General features: G+C 38.7%; 1 protein-coding gene across 1 annotated transcript; it reads left to right on the top strand.

The window, feature by feature from the left end:
* Positions 1-6,622: 6,622 nt before the first annotated feature.
* LOC131899095 (golgin subfamily A member 6-like protein 6) lies at positions 6,623-14,373 on the top strand. The gene is made up of 2 exons (XM_059250473.1): positions 6,623-6,842; positions 13,192-14,373. Exons 1-2 carry the CDS (start codon positions 6,684-6,686, stop codon positions 14,341-14,343), a joined length of 1,311 nt encoding a protein of 436 aa, XP_059106456.1. The 5' UTR covers positions 6,623-6,683; the 3' UTR covers positions 14,344-14,373.
* The last annotated feature ends 2,813 nt before the right edge of the window (positions 14,374-17,186 follow it).

The following is a 17,186-nucleotide window of genomic DNA, read 5'->3' as shown; positions in this document are numbered from 1 at the left end:
TGTGTGTGTGTGTGTGTGTGTGTGTGTGTGTGTGTGTGTATGTGTGTCTAAAATCATTTCTCTAACCTCCAGATAAATGCATATATTTGGATCTTGACCAATTCCATTATGTAAAAAATAGGACCCTCCCCTCCACATCGAGTGTGTAATATTGAACTCACTATATCCTAATCCCCATAACAGCTTACTAATAGGAAATGTAATCAACACTCATCCTTTATACCCAATTAGAAATCTAAGAATGTTCTTTTATTAGCATGAACAATACATATTTGAGACATGATAATAGTAGATGATACTTGAGAATAAAACAATACATTAAAAATTGTGTCCATGGCTCATGAAACTCAGGCTGTTGAAAGGGTGCAGATATACTATTTCAGTATAATTTAGTATGTTTTCTTCATAGTGCACCTTTTCCCCAATTGTTCTCTACTTGTTGAATAGAACATCTATTTTACCAATTTTTTGAGAGAAATCATGAGTCAGCCTAAATGCCTAAATTTAAATTCATACACACACATACATATATATAAATATATATATATATATATATATATATATATATATATATATATATATATATATATATATATTTGTAGCTAGAGTTTTCCTGCCTGACCCATGGTCAGGGCAAATCTCTCTCATCTGCCAGTCCCACAGCTGCTCAGACCCAACCAAGTAAACACAGAGACTTATGTTGCTTACAAACTTTATGGCCGTGGCAGACTACTTGCTAACTGTTCTTACAGCTTAAATTAATCCATTTCTATAAATCTATACCTTGCCACATGGCTCGTGGCTTACCGGCATCTTCACATGCTGTTTGTCATCATGGCGGCTAGCAGTGTCTCTGACTCAGCCTTCCACTTCCCAGCTTTATTCTCCTCCTTGTCCTGCCTATACTTCCTGCCTGGCCACTGGCCAATCAGTGATTTATTTATTGACCAATCAGCAACACATGTGACATACAGATCATCCCACAGCACTTCCCCTTTTCTTTTTTTTTTTCAAAAAGGAAGGTTTGAACCTTAACAAAGTAAAATTACATATAATTTGGGAATTTAGGTGTAGCTTCTCTTACTACTTCCTGCTGGAAGGAGGTGTTGTATCTTATGGGGACACAAAGAAATTTTAGCATTATGGAATAGTCCATGAAGGTGTATCGTCTGAGCCAGTTGCCTTCAAACCATTCTGGATGTTGGATCATCTGGGGCATGGTGTCATCGGAGACCTTTCAGGGGGTCTTGGCTGGTCAAACCTGATGTATCTTAATCTGGAACAAATCCATAGCCTCTGGCTTTTTGTGGGAACAAAAGCAGAGTCTCCTTTCCAAAGCAACACATCCTTACATCCAAATTTTGAAGTCAAGGTATCATTAAAATATACATATTGGCATAACTCAACAGCTTTTACAATCAAATGTTTTTATGCAGTTAAAAATCCCAAAGACAACACAATTCAGATTCTCTGTGTAATATTCATCTTTACGTGGCTTATATTTTATATTAATTTTACTGTCTCTTTAAAGACTTTATTTTTTAAAACTATGTATTTGTTTATATAACTGTATATATCACTTTTTTGTCTCTTTCAAGCCTATGGTATATTTTACACACATTGTAAACTATTACATCTGAATCTGTCTTATTTTGAATCTATTGCTTTAAACTGCGGCATTTGTAAGACTGAAATGGAGCTATGGCTGATGGCTCCGCCCACCTCAGCTTCCCAACATGGCAGTGGTACATTTACCACCAGCTCTGGGAGCTATTGTGTGTCTATGCTTTTATTCAAGCAGCGTGTAGCCCAGAAACCTCTTTTTTTTGTTTTGTACTAGCAAAGGCCAAATCCACCACGCAGCTTAATGTGCCACTTGTAGAGGCCTCATTCCCGCCATACTGCAGGTGGAGCACGCACACCAGGAACTCACCAGTAGCTCAAACTGGCAGCTGCTGCTCATTTGAGAGAGACCATTAGGAAGCTGTTTTTAGCTCCGTTTTAGAATCTTTTCTCAGGTTTTAGGTGGAAACTCTTGCCAACATGTTGGGAGCCATTTGTAGCTAGAGTTTTCCTACCTAGCCCACAGTCAGGGCAAATCTCTCTCACCTGCCAGTCCCACAGCTACTCGGACCCAACCAAGTATACACAGAGACTTATATTGCTTACAGACTGTATGGCTGTAGCAGGCTTCTTGCTAACTGTTCTTACAGCTTAAATTAATTTCTATAAATCTATACCTTGCCACATGGCTCGTGGCTTACCGGCATCTTCAAATGCTGTTTGTCATAGTGGCAGCTGTCAGTTCTCTGACTCAGCCTTCCACTTCCCAGTTTTATTCTCTCCTCCTTGTCCTGCCTATACTTCCTGCTTGGCCACTGGCCAATCAGTGATTTATTTATTGACCAATCAGCAACACACTTGATATACAGACCATCCTACAGCATATATTCTTTGATTCTCCATGCTCAACTTTAACCATATGACTTACTGAATCATTGTTCTTACTTCGAGTTTTATTTTCATAATCATTAGCAATTTTCAGTAATATTCTACTTCTTAAACATGGCACCTATTAAAAGCACATATTTATAATGTATCATTTTGTTTAGCTGTTTAGCACTACAGGTACGGAATCTCAAACTAGAGCAAACTTTAATTTTGAAATTTATCAAAACATTATCATCTCAAATTCACTTTGTACTTAGTTTTAAATATTAACCTGTTTAATAATGTTATTCATTTCAAAAATATGCTCATTTATATCAATATACATATTGAAATATAAATTAAAAATATCTGGTTAAGTAAATATAGCTGTAAAAATTTTGGACAAAACATTAGATTAATCAACTCTAAGTTTTTTTTTCTCCTTGATGTTTCAGAAACTGACAAAAGAAACTTGTCCAAACCCATGATTCCCATGAAATATGATTATTGTCCAACTATAATTTTCTATATTGTTTAGCAATCAGTGTCAAAATACTTTTTATTCAAGAAGTTACTGAAGCAAGAGTCATCAATGTGAAAAATGGATTAGTTTATGTGTAGAAGCTCATTTGGGAAATTTGTAATCATTAATGTGAGAAAGATCTATTAAATGAATGAATGTGAAATCATACAACTCAAATGTTTTTTTTTTCAGTTTTGGAAGATGGCTCAGTTGGGAAAAGTGATTTTTGAACAAGTGTGAGGAGTTTCATTCAGACCTCCATGTAAAAGCCAGACATGTAACACGAGCATCTGGAATCTTAGCTAAAGCAAGATGGGATACTGAGACAGATGAATGTCCAGAAGCTCTGTGGACAGTAAATCTGATACATATGGTCAAAAAAAAAACCCAAATAGACACTGTTTCAAACAAAGTAGAAGAAAGGTGATGACAAATGACACTGGCCTATGAGTTCTAAAGAATGCCGTGACATATGTACACCCAAATTCACACATATGAATGAACACACACACACAAACACACACAAACACACACACACACACACACACACACAATGTGTGTGAAAAAGAGGTTTCCAAAAATACAATATATTCCTTAATATAACAATAATTTTCAATATAAGTACACTAACTGAATAATCTCGAAGTTTTTAATAATTAATGATCTGAAACCAGATTGGCAGATTGGTCTTGCTTATTTTTGGCATATGTTAAATGTTCATTGAGGTTTGTATGTCCTCTCTAATAAAAGAAAAGGAAATGGGCTGATACTCTTACCAGAAATTAGTGAAAATGGACCATTAACTCCTCTTTTCCTTTATAATTCGGCATTTCAAAAAACAAGATGGTACTCTACTCGATTTCATGCTCTAAAAGTGGGCTCAGTTATGTAAAGTAGCAGTGAACTATGCTATTCCTTATGTGATCTTGGGAATTGGAACTGCTTTTTAAAAAGGGGTAAGTATTGAAACTGTTAATATATTTAAATTGGGCTTTTTTCAATTAGACATATCCACATATTGTTAAGCTTATTTTAATTTGCTTTTAGGTAATTTAACATACTTGTTAAGTAAGGCAAAGAACACCATCAATAGTACAAATCACCAGGCTACAGAATGGTTAAAGATCTTCACCAATCCCAAATCTGACAGAGGCCTAATTTCAAAAATATATAAAGAACTCAAGAAATTAGATATCAAACAAACCCCAAATTATCCAATTAAAAATGTGGTACATATCTAAGCAGGACACTCTTAGCAGAATTTTCAAATTGCCAGGAAACACTTAAAGAAATGTTCAATATCCTCAGTCATAAGTGAAATGCAAATCAAAACTACTTCGAGATTTCATCTTACATCTGAGAGAATCCAATCCAGCTCATACCAGTGAGGATGGAGAAAGGGAACCACTCCTCTATTGCTGGTGGGATTGCAAACTTGTACAGTCACTTTGGAAATCAATATGGCAGTTTCTCAGGAAAATTAAGAATCAATCTACCCCAAGACCCAGCTATACCACTCTTGGCATATCCCAAAAGAATACTTCATAATAGCACAAGGACACTTAGTGAACTATGTTAATATCAGTTTTATTCATTATAGCTAGAACCTGGAAACAACCTAGGTGTCCCTCAATCAAAACAAAATGGATAAAGAAAATGTGGTACATTTACACATGGAATATTACCCAGATATTATAAGCAATGACATCATGAAATTTGCAGGCAAATGGATGAAACAAGAAAAAAATCATTTGATTGAAATAACCTAGACACAGAAAGACAAACATGCTATGTACTCACTTATAAGTAGATAGTAGTCATAAAGTAAAGGATAACCATGCTACAGTTCACAGATCCAGAGAACCTAAGTAACAAGGAGTGCTCAAGGGGAGAAGCTTGACTCTCCCTAGAAGGGGAAAATAGAACAGATTTCACAGGTGGACTGGGGGAAGGAAGGGATGGGACCAGGAGGAAACAGATGGGAAAGGATGGAGGGTGAGAGTCCTAGATGAGACAACTGGAAAAGGGGAAGGGGCTTGCGGGGTGAGGTAAAAAACCTAATGCAATGGAAACTCCCAAGAATCTATAAGGGTGACTCCAGCTAAGACTCTTAACAAGAGGGGATATGTAACCTGAACTTGAAATCTCCTGTAACCAGGCAAGTGTTCAAGTAGAGGGACTGGGACACCAACCTAGCCATATAATCTTCAAACTACAATTTGTCCTGCCTATAAGATGTGCTGGGTAAAGGTGGTACAGAAGTTGTGGGAGTGCCCAACCAATGGCTTCTCCAGCCTGAGACCCATGCTACAAGAGGGAGCTCACCCCTGACTCCCAGACCCAGAGGCTGGACAGCCCTGAGACCTAGGATAAAACTGTAGTGGGTAGCTGTTTTTGACCTGGAAATACCACCCCCTTCGAGGCTTTGGTAACTGTCACACCTACAAGGCAGAGCCAAGAGAGCTCCCCCATCCGGATCTCTGGTCTTCAGGGGTCTTCTCTCAGCTCTGCCTTGTAAGCATGACAGTTATCAAAGACTCAGAGGGGGTGGTATTTCCAGGTCAAAGCTGGAACGGCTACCCACTACATAGAACCAAATACAACTGGCAAAAAGTCAGTCAATGTAATTATGCCTAATGATATTCCTCTGTGCTCAGGTTGGTGACAAGCCCAGTTGTTATCAGAGAGCCTTTATCCAACAACTGATGCAAACAGATGCAGAGACCCATATCCAAACAATAGGCAGAGATCAGGGAGTCCTACGGAAGAGGAGGAGGAAGAATTTTTGGAATGAGAGGGGTTAAGGGCACCACAAAAAAACCCATAGTGTCAGCAAACCTGGGCTCATAGGGGCACACAGAGACTGAACTGACAACCAGGGAGCCTGCACAGGAATGGACTAAGCCCTATGAATGTAGTTGACAGTTGTGTAGCTTGTTCTTTTTGTGTAACTTTTAACAGTTGGAGCTAGAGCTGTCTCTGACTCATTTGCTGGCTTGTGGGACCCTATTCCTCCTACTAAGTTGCTTTGTCCACCCTTAATATGAGGGGAGGTGCCTAGTCTGCAACTTGATATGCCATGTTTGGTTGATATCCATGGAAGGCCTGCCCTTTTCTGAATATAAATGGAGGAGGAATGGATGGAGGGAGCAAAGGAAAGGTGGGGAGAAGGACTGGCAGGTGGAGGGAGGAAAAATGGGGAAATTGCAGTGGCAGTGGGGATGTAAATAATAATAATGAAAACCAAAATAGTAGTTAAGTATTATGGGAGATAGATACTGGAATGGACCACTCACTTGGTTAGGGGGAGCTTGGGATCTCTAGGAACAGCTCTTAGGAACAAATCTTCTGCCACATGTACCCCCATTGACTAAACACAAGTATGTAAATAGGGGTGGCATGGAAAAGCTGTCTTTGTGATGTTGAAGAAAAACTTCCATACCTAAACAGACCCTGTTTTTCCTCCCAGGATCTCCCCTATCAGAGGTGTCAGGGTGGTACTTTCTGTTGTCTGAGCCTCACCTTGGTTTCCTAGACACCTGGCCTCTCCCACCATTAACTAAGGGTTGAGAGGGCATTCACTGTGATGTCAGAACCCATGCTTGCCACTATTGGCTGTGGCAGACTTAGCTAACCAATCAGAGCTTAGGGGGTGTGGCCTCCATTGTTCTTGTAGGGTATATAACTCCACTACCTGGCCTTCTGGGCCAGACCCTTGTGAGGCTTCACAATGGGCAAGTTTAAGAAGAAGTCACATGTGGGTACCACAAAGACAGACCCATCGACTTCACATACCAACCTAACTCTGAAGGGCAAGATTTCACTAAAGCCTAGAACTCTGGTTTCTGGTGAGGTCTGCTGTGAATCCACTTCCAGAGGTGATGAAAAGGTAAGTATAGCTAATTTAAGTGAGCTTTATCTTTTGCTTTAAATGGTTTACATTATGTGTAAAAATGTATGTAGGCTTAAAAGAGAAAAAAAGAAATATTTACAATGATATAAAGAAATAGTTTTTAAAAATAAAGTATTTAAAGAGATAATAGAGGTAGTACAAAAAATAAGCAACATAAAGATGGATATTACACAGAGACTCTGGATTGTGTTGTCTTTGGGATTTTTAACTAAAGAGAGATATTTGATTGTAAAGGCAGCAGAGTTAAATCAATATGTATATTTTATAAGTACCTTGACTTCAAATTTTGGATATAAGGATATGTTGCTTTGGAAAGGAGGCTCTGCTTTTGTTTCCACAGAAAGCCAGAGGCTATGGATTTGTTCCAGATTAAGATACATCAGATTTGACCAGCCAAGACCCCCTGAAAGGTCTCTGATGACACCATGGCCCAGATGATCCAACATTCAGAATGGTTTCAAGGCAACTGGCTCAGACAATACACCCTCACAGACTACTCCATAATCCTAAAATTTTCTTTGTGTCCCCATAAGATACAGTGCCCCCCTCCAACAGGAAATAGTAAGAGAAACTATGCCCAAATTCCCAAATATACCAAGCTGGCTTTAAAGATGGAATTGGCTCATTCCTTTTCTAAACCCAAACATATTACTAAAAAAAAAAAAAAAAAAAAAAAAAAAAAAAAGTTATCAAAAGAGTCCTCTCTTGTGGGAGAGAGAAAAAACAACATTTTAATTTAAAACAGGTTGGTTATAAATACAATCTCTTCCTAAAGAAGAAAAGGGGATAGTTTTGATATGACTGGATGAAAGGGTAGATTAATGAACCTACTTTTAAAGAGCAACAACTTGTTTGAAATGTTTTACATTGGTATAGATTGTAGTTTATTGATACAAATTTAAAGTTAATTTTGTTATACTCTATGTAATTTCTACTTTTGTTTAAGGTATTATGTTTATACAGCTCATTTAAAATTGTAATGGATAATTAAGAAATAGATTAATAATTAGCCTTCTATGATAGTCAAACTTATAGCTTGTTAGTTAAGTTTTCTAGGTATGCATAGATATATTTCAGATAGACAGGTAATCTTCAAACACTTCAAAGACCTACAGAATATGGCATTTAAAACATTTTTTAATCCGGGCAGTGGTGGCGCACGCCTTTAATCCCAGCACTCAGGAGGCAGAGCCAGGCAGATCTCTGTGAGTTCGAGGCCAGCCTGGTCTACAAAGCTCTGTGAGTTCCAGGAAAGGCGCAAAGCTACACAGAGAAACCCTGTCTCGAAAAACCAAAAAAAAAAAAAAAATAAAAAATTTAGACTTTCTGGATAGTGAGTTATGTCTGCTCCTGGCAGCACCAATTTACTTCAGAGAGAAGGATGGGCATCAAAGACACTCCATATGGAGTTTATCTTCACCTTGGCAAAAATAGCCATTTGGGCAAAAAACTGTTCTTGCCTGGACTGCTTGATCGACTGGACATGCAGGACTCATAGGAAGATGACCACTGAACTTTGCTTGACAAAATGGTCCTTCAGCTTCCTGCTTCACAGAGGAAACTGCCAGACATTCTACAGGACACAGAGAGAAATGACTGAGAGTCTCTAGGCCTGTGGGCTGAAGACAGATGCCCCAACTTTACAAAGGAACATTAGGTGACTGTCCAGGCTGCCAGCTGTCTCTGTCTACCATGCAAGACTCCTGAAAGTTGCTTGCATCCTTCTCTCATTTCTCAGGTAATATTATATCCTTCTGAGGTCTTTGCTGTAGTTGAAGACTAGATATTTATAATTTCCTCAGTTATGATAAAAGATAAGTTAGATATAAAACCTTAGACTCACAAATATAAGGTAGATATTTTCATTAATATTGTAACTGTAATTCTTGCTTGATAATTGTTTTGTTATATGTAATTTTACTATGTAAAAGTTAAAACCTTCCTTTTTGAAAAAAAAAGAAAAGGGGAATTGCTTTGGGTATCACTCTGTATAAATAAAATGCTGATTGGCCAGTAGCCAAGTAGGAAGTATGGGCAGGACAAGGAGAGAGGCGAATTCTGGGAAGTGGAAGGCTGAAGCAGAGAGATACTGCCAGCCGCCACCATGACAAGCAACATGTAAAGGTACCAGTAAGCCACAAGCCATGTGGAAACTTACAGATTAATAAAAATGGGTTGATTTAAGACAGAAGAACTAGATAACAAGAAGCCTGCCACAGCCATACAGTTTATAATTAATATAAGTCTCTGTGTGTTTACTTGGTTGGGTCTGAGCAGCTGTGGGACTGGCATGTGAGAGAGATTTGTCCTGACTATGGGCCAGGCAGGAAAACTCTAGCTACATTCTTAACTCCATCATTGCCCCTCCTCTAGAAAACATACCCTTGCCTGGCCTAGCTTAAACCTCTTGCTCAACCCATACCCCTAAAAAAGCCTTGCTTCCTGGCACATATCCATGTAACAGGTCTTTCTTTGTACTTCCAGCTCCCAAATAATGAGACAGAGACTTCTTATGTAATACGAAAGCTTGGCCTTATTTTAGGCTTATTCCCAACTAGCTCTTATAACTTAAATTAATTCATTTATATTAACCTATATTTTTGCATATGGCTCATTACCTCTCCTCAGTATCATATGTCTCTGTCTGAGTTTCTCTGTGTCTCACTGGCAAATTCCTAGCCTCAGATTTTACACAGAGTTCCTATCTCTCACCAGAAGTCCTGCCTATCCTCTCCTGCTTTGCTGTTGGCCATTCACTTCTTTATTAAACCAATCAAAAAGTCTCTAGACAGGTGAGGTTAAATAGTGAAAATCTTCATACAGTGTGACCAATTATCCCACAGATTTTCCAAATTTTTGTCTAAATAAAAAGGAAAGGCTTTAACTCTAACACAGTAAAACTATATAAAATAAGAATAATTATTCAGATAAAAGTTACATTCACAAATTCCAGTCCATATGTATTTGGCAACTCTGGAGAAAGTACTCTATTATCTATCCTATCTTTGTGTGTTCAAAGTTTTATACTTAAATCACTTTCTATCATAACTTATATTACCAACCTAAAAATATCTTTTTAGATCTTAAATGCTTTTCTTAAAAAAACAACTTAAGCTTTTATGTCTATCAACCTTTATAAACTTTAAATCACTTTTGTGACTTCTTTTTTTTTAATTTGGTAACAGGAAAAATTGTAAAACTATAACTATCTAGTTTTCAACCCCATCAGAGACCTGAGAATGATAAAATATTACCTGAGAAAACAGGATGTGCAGAGCAAACAACTTCCAAAGCTATAGAAATGATAGAGACAGCTGGCTACCTGGACAGTCACCACAGGTTCTTCTGCAATATGGGGGCATCCATCTTTGGCCTGTGGGCCTAGAATATCTGACAGACTTTCCTGTAAAATGGGATTTTGAATGAATGGCCTACCTTGTCTTGGCAAAGTTCAGCAGTTGACTTCCTTTGTGTCCTGCTTGCAAAATCAGGATATCATACTTCCAGTAGTTAAAGCAATGACAGTTTCTTGCCCAGTGGTGAGCTTTGCCACCTTGAAAGCAAACTCCATTTGGAGGTTCTTTGATGCAAATCATTTTTCTCTGAAGTACATTGGTGCTGCTAGAAGCAATGTCTCACTGTCATGAAAAGTCTTATGTTCTTAAACCATTTTAAATGTTATATTCTGTAGCTCTCTAACATGTTTGAAGACCACCCATCTACTAAAATATATCTCTGTTTAACCTGGAAAACATACCTAAGATGACTCCAAGTTTGATTGTTATAGATGACTACTAAACTGTATTTCTTAATTACCCTAAAAAGTTGTAATAACAACTTTCAAGGACTAGCACTTTACATTACATTTTAAAATGAGCTGTATAGGTATAGTACCTTAAATAAGAGTAGAAACATATACAGTAAGCTATAACAAAAATAATCTTAAATTTGTTTCAATATACAAAAATCTATACCAATGTAAGACTACTATTTGCTTTTTAGTTTAAAACTAGATTTGATAATCTACCTTTTTATCCTATCATTCCTATATCTCCCCTTTTTTCTTTTCAAAAAGAGATATCTGAATCTAACACTCTTTACTTAGTTTTCTCTCTCTGATCATGACCAATGAAAACTTGCAACTAACTCCCCTAAATGATGACAAAAATCCATAACCCACCTAATGACCCAAAAACTTCCATCTCAACTCTTGGGAGTGTGGGTATAATGGTCTTAAAAATACTTCCTGCTGTCTGGGTGCAACAGCATCTTTTGGAGACCCTGAGAAAAGTTGTATAGTTGCCAAATCCTGGGAGAGCTATCTTTATCATTTGTTGTCCAGTCTCTGTGTGATGGGAAAGTATGGGGCTTAACTGAAGTCCTGGCTAGAATAGTGTGTGAGGTTGTACGATCTCAGCTAGCAGCTTTGAAATTGTTTTGGATGCAGATTTGTGTGGAAAAAGACATAGAGGTATTCTGAGAGGATGGATCACCTGGGCTACTTGTCTTCATTTGTGTCTGTTTTTCTTTTTTCTGAAAACACACATTTTTAATATATATATATATGTATATATAATATACATATAATAAATATATGTATATATTACGTGTGTGTGTGTGTGTGTGTGTGTGTGTGTGTGTGTGTGTGTGTGTGTAGTGTGCATTAAGTGAGCTAAAGATGATTTTCTGTTCCTTGTTTGAGTAGGTAAAAGGGGCCTGTAAACTTTATAAGTCCACTTGGACTGCATAACAAAACTATGATACAAATTTCCATCCATGCCATATGAAAGAATGACATGTAATAATAAGTTTTGAGGACTCTGTAGACAACAAGATTTATCATGTCTCATTCTGTCTCAGAGCTGATCCCATGTAAAAGGATCAGCATATATATCACCTGTATTATAGTTTTCCTTGGTTTATTCCTTCATGTCTACAGCCAAGATTTTCAGGAGGTCTTTGCCAGTCGCATCTGATCTTTATTAATTTTGAATGAGTCCTTAACTTTTAATTTCTAGTGGAAATAAAGGCATAACCTCTCTCCCAAAGTAAAATATATCTTGGTTTCTATTCTGAAATTAAGACATCCTCAAGATATGTAGGATGGTTTAATTTAGTAGTTTTTTTAAATATCCAATGTCTCTCAGCAGCTATTGGTTTTTCCTTATTAGCATTTAAAAATTTAAAGTTAATAAAACACTATATAAGGTTCAAATACCCTGTGTTATAATATTTCCTACACTTACATGCCTTATTCTTTTTTTTTGTTTTGTTTTGTTTTGTTTTTTCAAGACAGGGTCTCTTACTCTGTAGACCAAGCTAGCCTTGAAATTACAGAGATCTGCCTGGCTCTGCCTCCCAACTGCTGGTATTAAAGGCATGTACCACCACTGCCCAGTGACTTATTCTTTTTAGAGTTATATTACTCACTCTTGAAGGACTTTATTTTTTAACTATTTTTTTCTATGACTGTCTATATCATTTTCTTGTCTAGCTTCAGAACCTAAGCAAATTTTTAAGTACATTGTACTTGTTCAGAGGTTGTTGTGGTCTGGACCTACCTGGCTTACTGCAGGCTTGAAGGCTTTTTTGACTGTATGACCCAAGCCTTAAAGGGCCAGGTCACCTCTATGAATCTGTAGTCTCCTTTTGCAACTGCACTTAGCACATGGCTCTGGGAGCTGGCCCTGACCCCTGTAGGTTGATGAGAACCAAGTTTTATGTCCATGGGGACAAACTGGGAGCTGCATTTACCCATCCCAGCTCTGGGAAATTGATGACTAAGGCAGATGTTTCTACTTAATCTTCTGCAGAGTAGTACACCTGCTACTCACAGGCCCTAAACTTAGATATACATGAACCCATTTTGGGAGCCAAATGTAACAGGTCTTTCCTTGGAATGCCAGCTCCCAAATAATGACACAGAAACTTCTTATTATGTATGAAAGTTTGGCCAACTAGCTCTTATAACTTGAATTAATCCAGTTATATTGATCTATGCTCTGTCACATGGCTCATTATCCATCCTCAGTACAATATTTCTGACTATACTCAGTGTATTATAGAGACTACTATAATCTACTTTAATATTCCACATTGTCTCACTAGTGAATTCCTAGCTTCAGATTCTTCCCAGAGCTCTTATCTCTTTCTGGAAATCCTGCCTATCCTTTCCTGCCTAGCTATTGGCCAATCAGCTCTTTATTAAATCACTCAGAAGGTGCCTTAGACAGGTGAGGTTATACAACAAAACATCTTCACACCTTGTGATCACATACCCTACAACATAACTATTAACTAATGTCACACTGTGCTTTCCTTCTAGAATCTACATGCCTTAAAAGGGGTAAAACTGATCCTGAAAAGGGGCTCAAAGATGAAGATCTTGAAAAAAAATACCACTCCTTCTGCTAAAACTAAGGAAGATGAAAAAGCAATACCATGCCCTGAAGAAACTCAGCGGCAGAAAAAGAAGAAAAAACACCGACGTAAACGAGAGAAAAAGTTACAGGACAAGTTAAAGATGCTGTGGGATCAATATACACAGCTGCAGAATGAGACAAATGTACTTTGGAATCAATACTATCATATGCACAGTAAGGTAAAGACACAATTTGGCCATGACAACCAGCTGCAAGATGAGGGGAATACACCATGTAATCAAGACAAACAACTACAGAATCAGATGATCACACTCTCTGGTCAAAAGAATCAGCTGAAATCAGAGGTTAATGCACAATTCAATCAAGATAAACATCTGAAAGAAGAGATGATCCCATACTTCAAGCAACACAAACATCTGAAAAAGGAGGTGATTGCACACTGTGATCAAGATATATGCCTGAAAGAGGAGGTGATCACACAATTTGATCGAGACATGAAGCTGAAAAAGAAAGTGATTACACCCTTCAATCAATACATGCAACAGAAACAGGAGGTGATCACACAATTCCATCCAGACATGAAGCTGAAAGAGGAGGTGATCACACCATTCAATCAAATTAAAAGTGTGAAAGAAGAGGTGATTACACAAGTTGATCAGGACAAGCAACTACAGAACCAGATGTTTACACTCTGTTATCAAGACAAGCACATAAAAGAAGAAATGGTCACTCTCTGTTATCAAGACAAGCATCTGCAAGACCAGGTGTTTACACTCTGTTATCAAGACAAACAAGTGAAAGAGGAGATGATTACCCTCTGCTATCAAAACAAGCAGGAGCAGGACCAAATGTTGACACTCTGCTATCAAGACAAGCAAGTGAAACAGGAGAGGATTGCCTTCTGTTACCATGACAAGCAGGTGAATCAGGGGAGCTTCACCCTCTGCAATCAACAAAAGCAGCTGCAGGGCCAGATGAACACACTCTGGGACTACAACAACCAGTGGCAGGAGGAGATGAACACTGAGTCAGCCCAGGAACAACACGCCATAGCTGGCTCACACATCTCCACTACTGATTTCAATAGGCTGTAGTCTCAGAACACAACCAGAAACACCAGATATACATGTTGTTTGGAAATGCCCCTTTATTATATTCAATGCTATACAGTGAGATTTGCAAAAATAAATTCATTCTGATATGAAAAGATCCATGTCCTTGTGATTCTCTTGTGGTAGAACTGGGAAGAGAAAAGGGATGTTATAATATTTTGTTTGTGCTTTAACAAATAAATCTTGCCTGAAGATCAGAGAGCAAAGCTGGCAACTAGAGGCCAGGCAGTAGTGGCACACACCTTTAATCCCAGCACTTCAGAGGAGGAAACAGGAAGTGACATGGCTGGGCAGTGAGAGGAAGTGATAAGGTGGGGTGTAGACAGGAGTTTGGCCCTTTCAGTCTGAGAATTAGGTAGAGTTAAGAAGTCTGGCACCTTTGCTGATCTTTCAGCATTTACACCAATATTTTTTATTAAGACCAATTAGGATTCATCCTACAAAGGGAGGATGGAGATTTGAGGAGGGAAGGAGGGGAACTTTAGTTCTTTACATTTGGGGGTAAGACAATGAGTACATGCTCATGAAGACACTGGAGAATACGAACAGAACTTCAAAATCTCCCTTGAACATTGTTCTACAGAAAACAATAAAGGGCTTGGAATTCCTACCTGTGTGCTTTACATGGGGCTGAGGAGTGTAGCTAGAGTTTTCCTGCCTTGCCCACAGTCAGGACAAATCTTTGTCACCTGCCAGTCCCACAGCTGCTCAGACCCAACCACGTAAGCACAGAGACTTATATTGGTTACAAACTGTATAGCTGTGGCAGGCTTCTTGCTAACTGTTCTTACAGCTTAAATTAATCCATTTCTATTAATCTATACCTTGCCACATGGCTTGTGGCTTACCGGATCTTCACATGTGGCTTGTCATGGTGGTGGCTGGCAGTGTCTCCCTCACCCAGCTTCCTGTTCTCTCAATTCTCCTCTCTGTTATTCCCGCCTATACTTCCTGCCTGGCCACTGGCCAATCAGTGATTTATTTATTGACCAATCAGCAACACATTTGACATACAGACCATCCCACAGTACTTCCCCTTTTCTTTTCTTAAAAAGGAAGGTTTTAACCTTTACATATCTCTAAAGTCAGCTTGGTATATTTGGGAATTTGGGTGTAGCTTCTCTTACTACTTCCTGCGGGAGGGGGCTCTGTATCTTATTGGGACACAAAGAAAATTTTAGGATTATGGAATAGTCCATGAGGCTGTATTGTCTGAGCCAGTTGCCTTCAAACGGTTCTGGATATTGGATCATCTGGGCCATGGTGTCATCGGAGACCTTTCAGGGGGTCTTGGCTGGTCAAGCCTGATGTATCTTAATCTGGAACAAATCCATAGCCTCTGGCTTTCTGTGGGAACAAAAGCAGAGTCTCCTTTCCAAAGCAACATATCCTTATATCCAAATTTTGAAGTCAAGGTACCTTTAAAATATACATTTTGGCATAACTCAACAGCTTTTACAATCAAATGTTTTTCTGTAGTTAAAAATCCCAAAGATAACACAATCCAGATTCTCTGTGTGGTAGCCATCTTTACGTGGCTTATTTTTTATATTAGCTTGAGCCTATTGCTTTAAACTGCAGCCTTCTAAGCCTGAAACACTGGCGCTATGGCTGCTGGCTCCGCCCACTTCAGCTTCCCAACATGGCAGTGGTACGTTTTCTGCCGGCTCTGGGAGCCATCAACTTTCAGAAATAGTGGGTCTATGCTTCTATCAAAGCAGCGTGTAGCCCAGAAACCTCTTTTTGTTTTCTTTTGTTTTGTTTTGTACTAGCAAAGGCTAAATCCACCACACAGCTTAATGTGCCACTTGCAGAGGCCTCATTCCCGCCATACTGCAGGTCGAGCATGCACGCCAGGAACCCGCCATAGTAGCTCAAACACGCAGGCTGCTGCTAGCTTGAAAGAGACAACTAGGAGCTGTTTTTAGCTCTGTTTTAGAATCTTCTTACTCAGGTTTTAGGTGGAAACTCTTGCCCCACGTTGGGCACCATTTGTAGCTAGAGTTTTCCTGCTTTGCCCACAGTCAGGACAAATCTTTGTCACCTGCCAGTCCCATAGCTGCTCAGACCCAACCAAGTAAGCACAGAGACTTATATTGGTTACAAACTGTTTGGCCGTGGCAGGCTTCTTGCTAACTGTTCTTACAGCTTAAATTAATCCATTTCTATTAATCTATACCTTGCCACATGGCTTGTGGCTTACCGGCATCTTCACATGTGGCTTGTCATGGTGGCAGCTGGCAGTGTCTCCCTCATCCAGCTTCCTGTTCTCTCAATTCTCCTCTCTGTTAGTCCCACCTATACTTGCTGCCTGGCCACTGGCCAATCAGTGATTTATTTATTGACCAATCAGCAACACATTTGACATACAGACCATCCCACAGCAGAGGAGGGCTCTGTTTCAGGTTGTGGTTTGCCACAACACATGGGAATTGTGTTTTGTAGTTGGCTACATCATACTTGCAAAAAGAGAACACATCACCTAAAGGCAGACTATCTTTTAGTGGATTTTGTTATACTCCCTCCCCACACACACCATGACCTAAATCAATGAACTGTCCTTAGGAAGAATGAAGATATCATCCTACAGGATGCATTTGTTTAACAACATGAGGATGTGTTACTTTTATTAATGCTGCATTTGTTTAACTATGAAATGATGTGTTTCTGTTTCACCTTACCTACCTAAGGCACCTGATTGGTCTATTAAAAAGCTGAATGGCCAATAGCTAGGCCAGAGAGGGATAGGCAGATCTGGCAGACAGAGATAATAAATAGGAGGAGAAAAAGAGAATGGTAGAAGGAAGAAAAGAATGAGGGAGAAA

This window comes from Peromyscus eremicus, chromosome X (assembly GCF_949786415.1).
Source record: "Peromyscus eremicus chromosome X, PerEre_H2_v1, whole genome shotgun sequence".
In the NCBI taxonomy this organism is placed as follows: domain Eukaryota; kingdom Metazoa; phylum Chordata; class Mammalia; order Rodentia; family Cricetidae; genus Peromyscus; species Peromyscus eremicus.
This window is presented reverse-complemented; position numbering and strand designations above follow the sequence as displayed.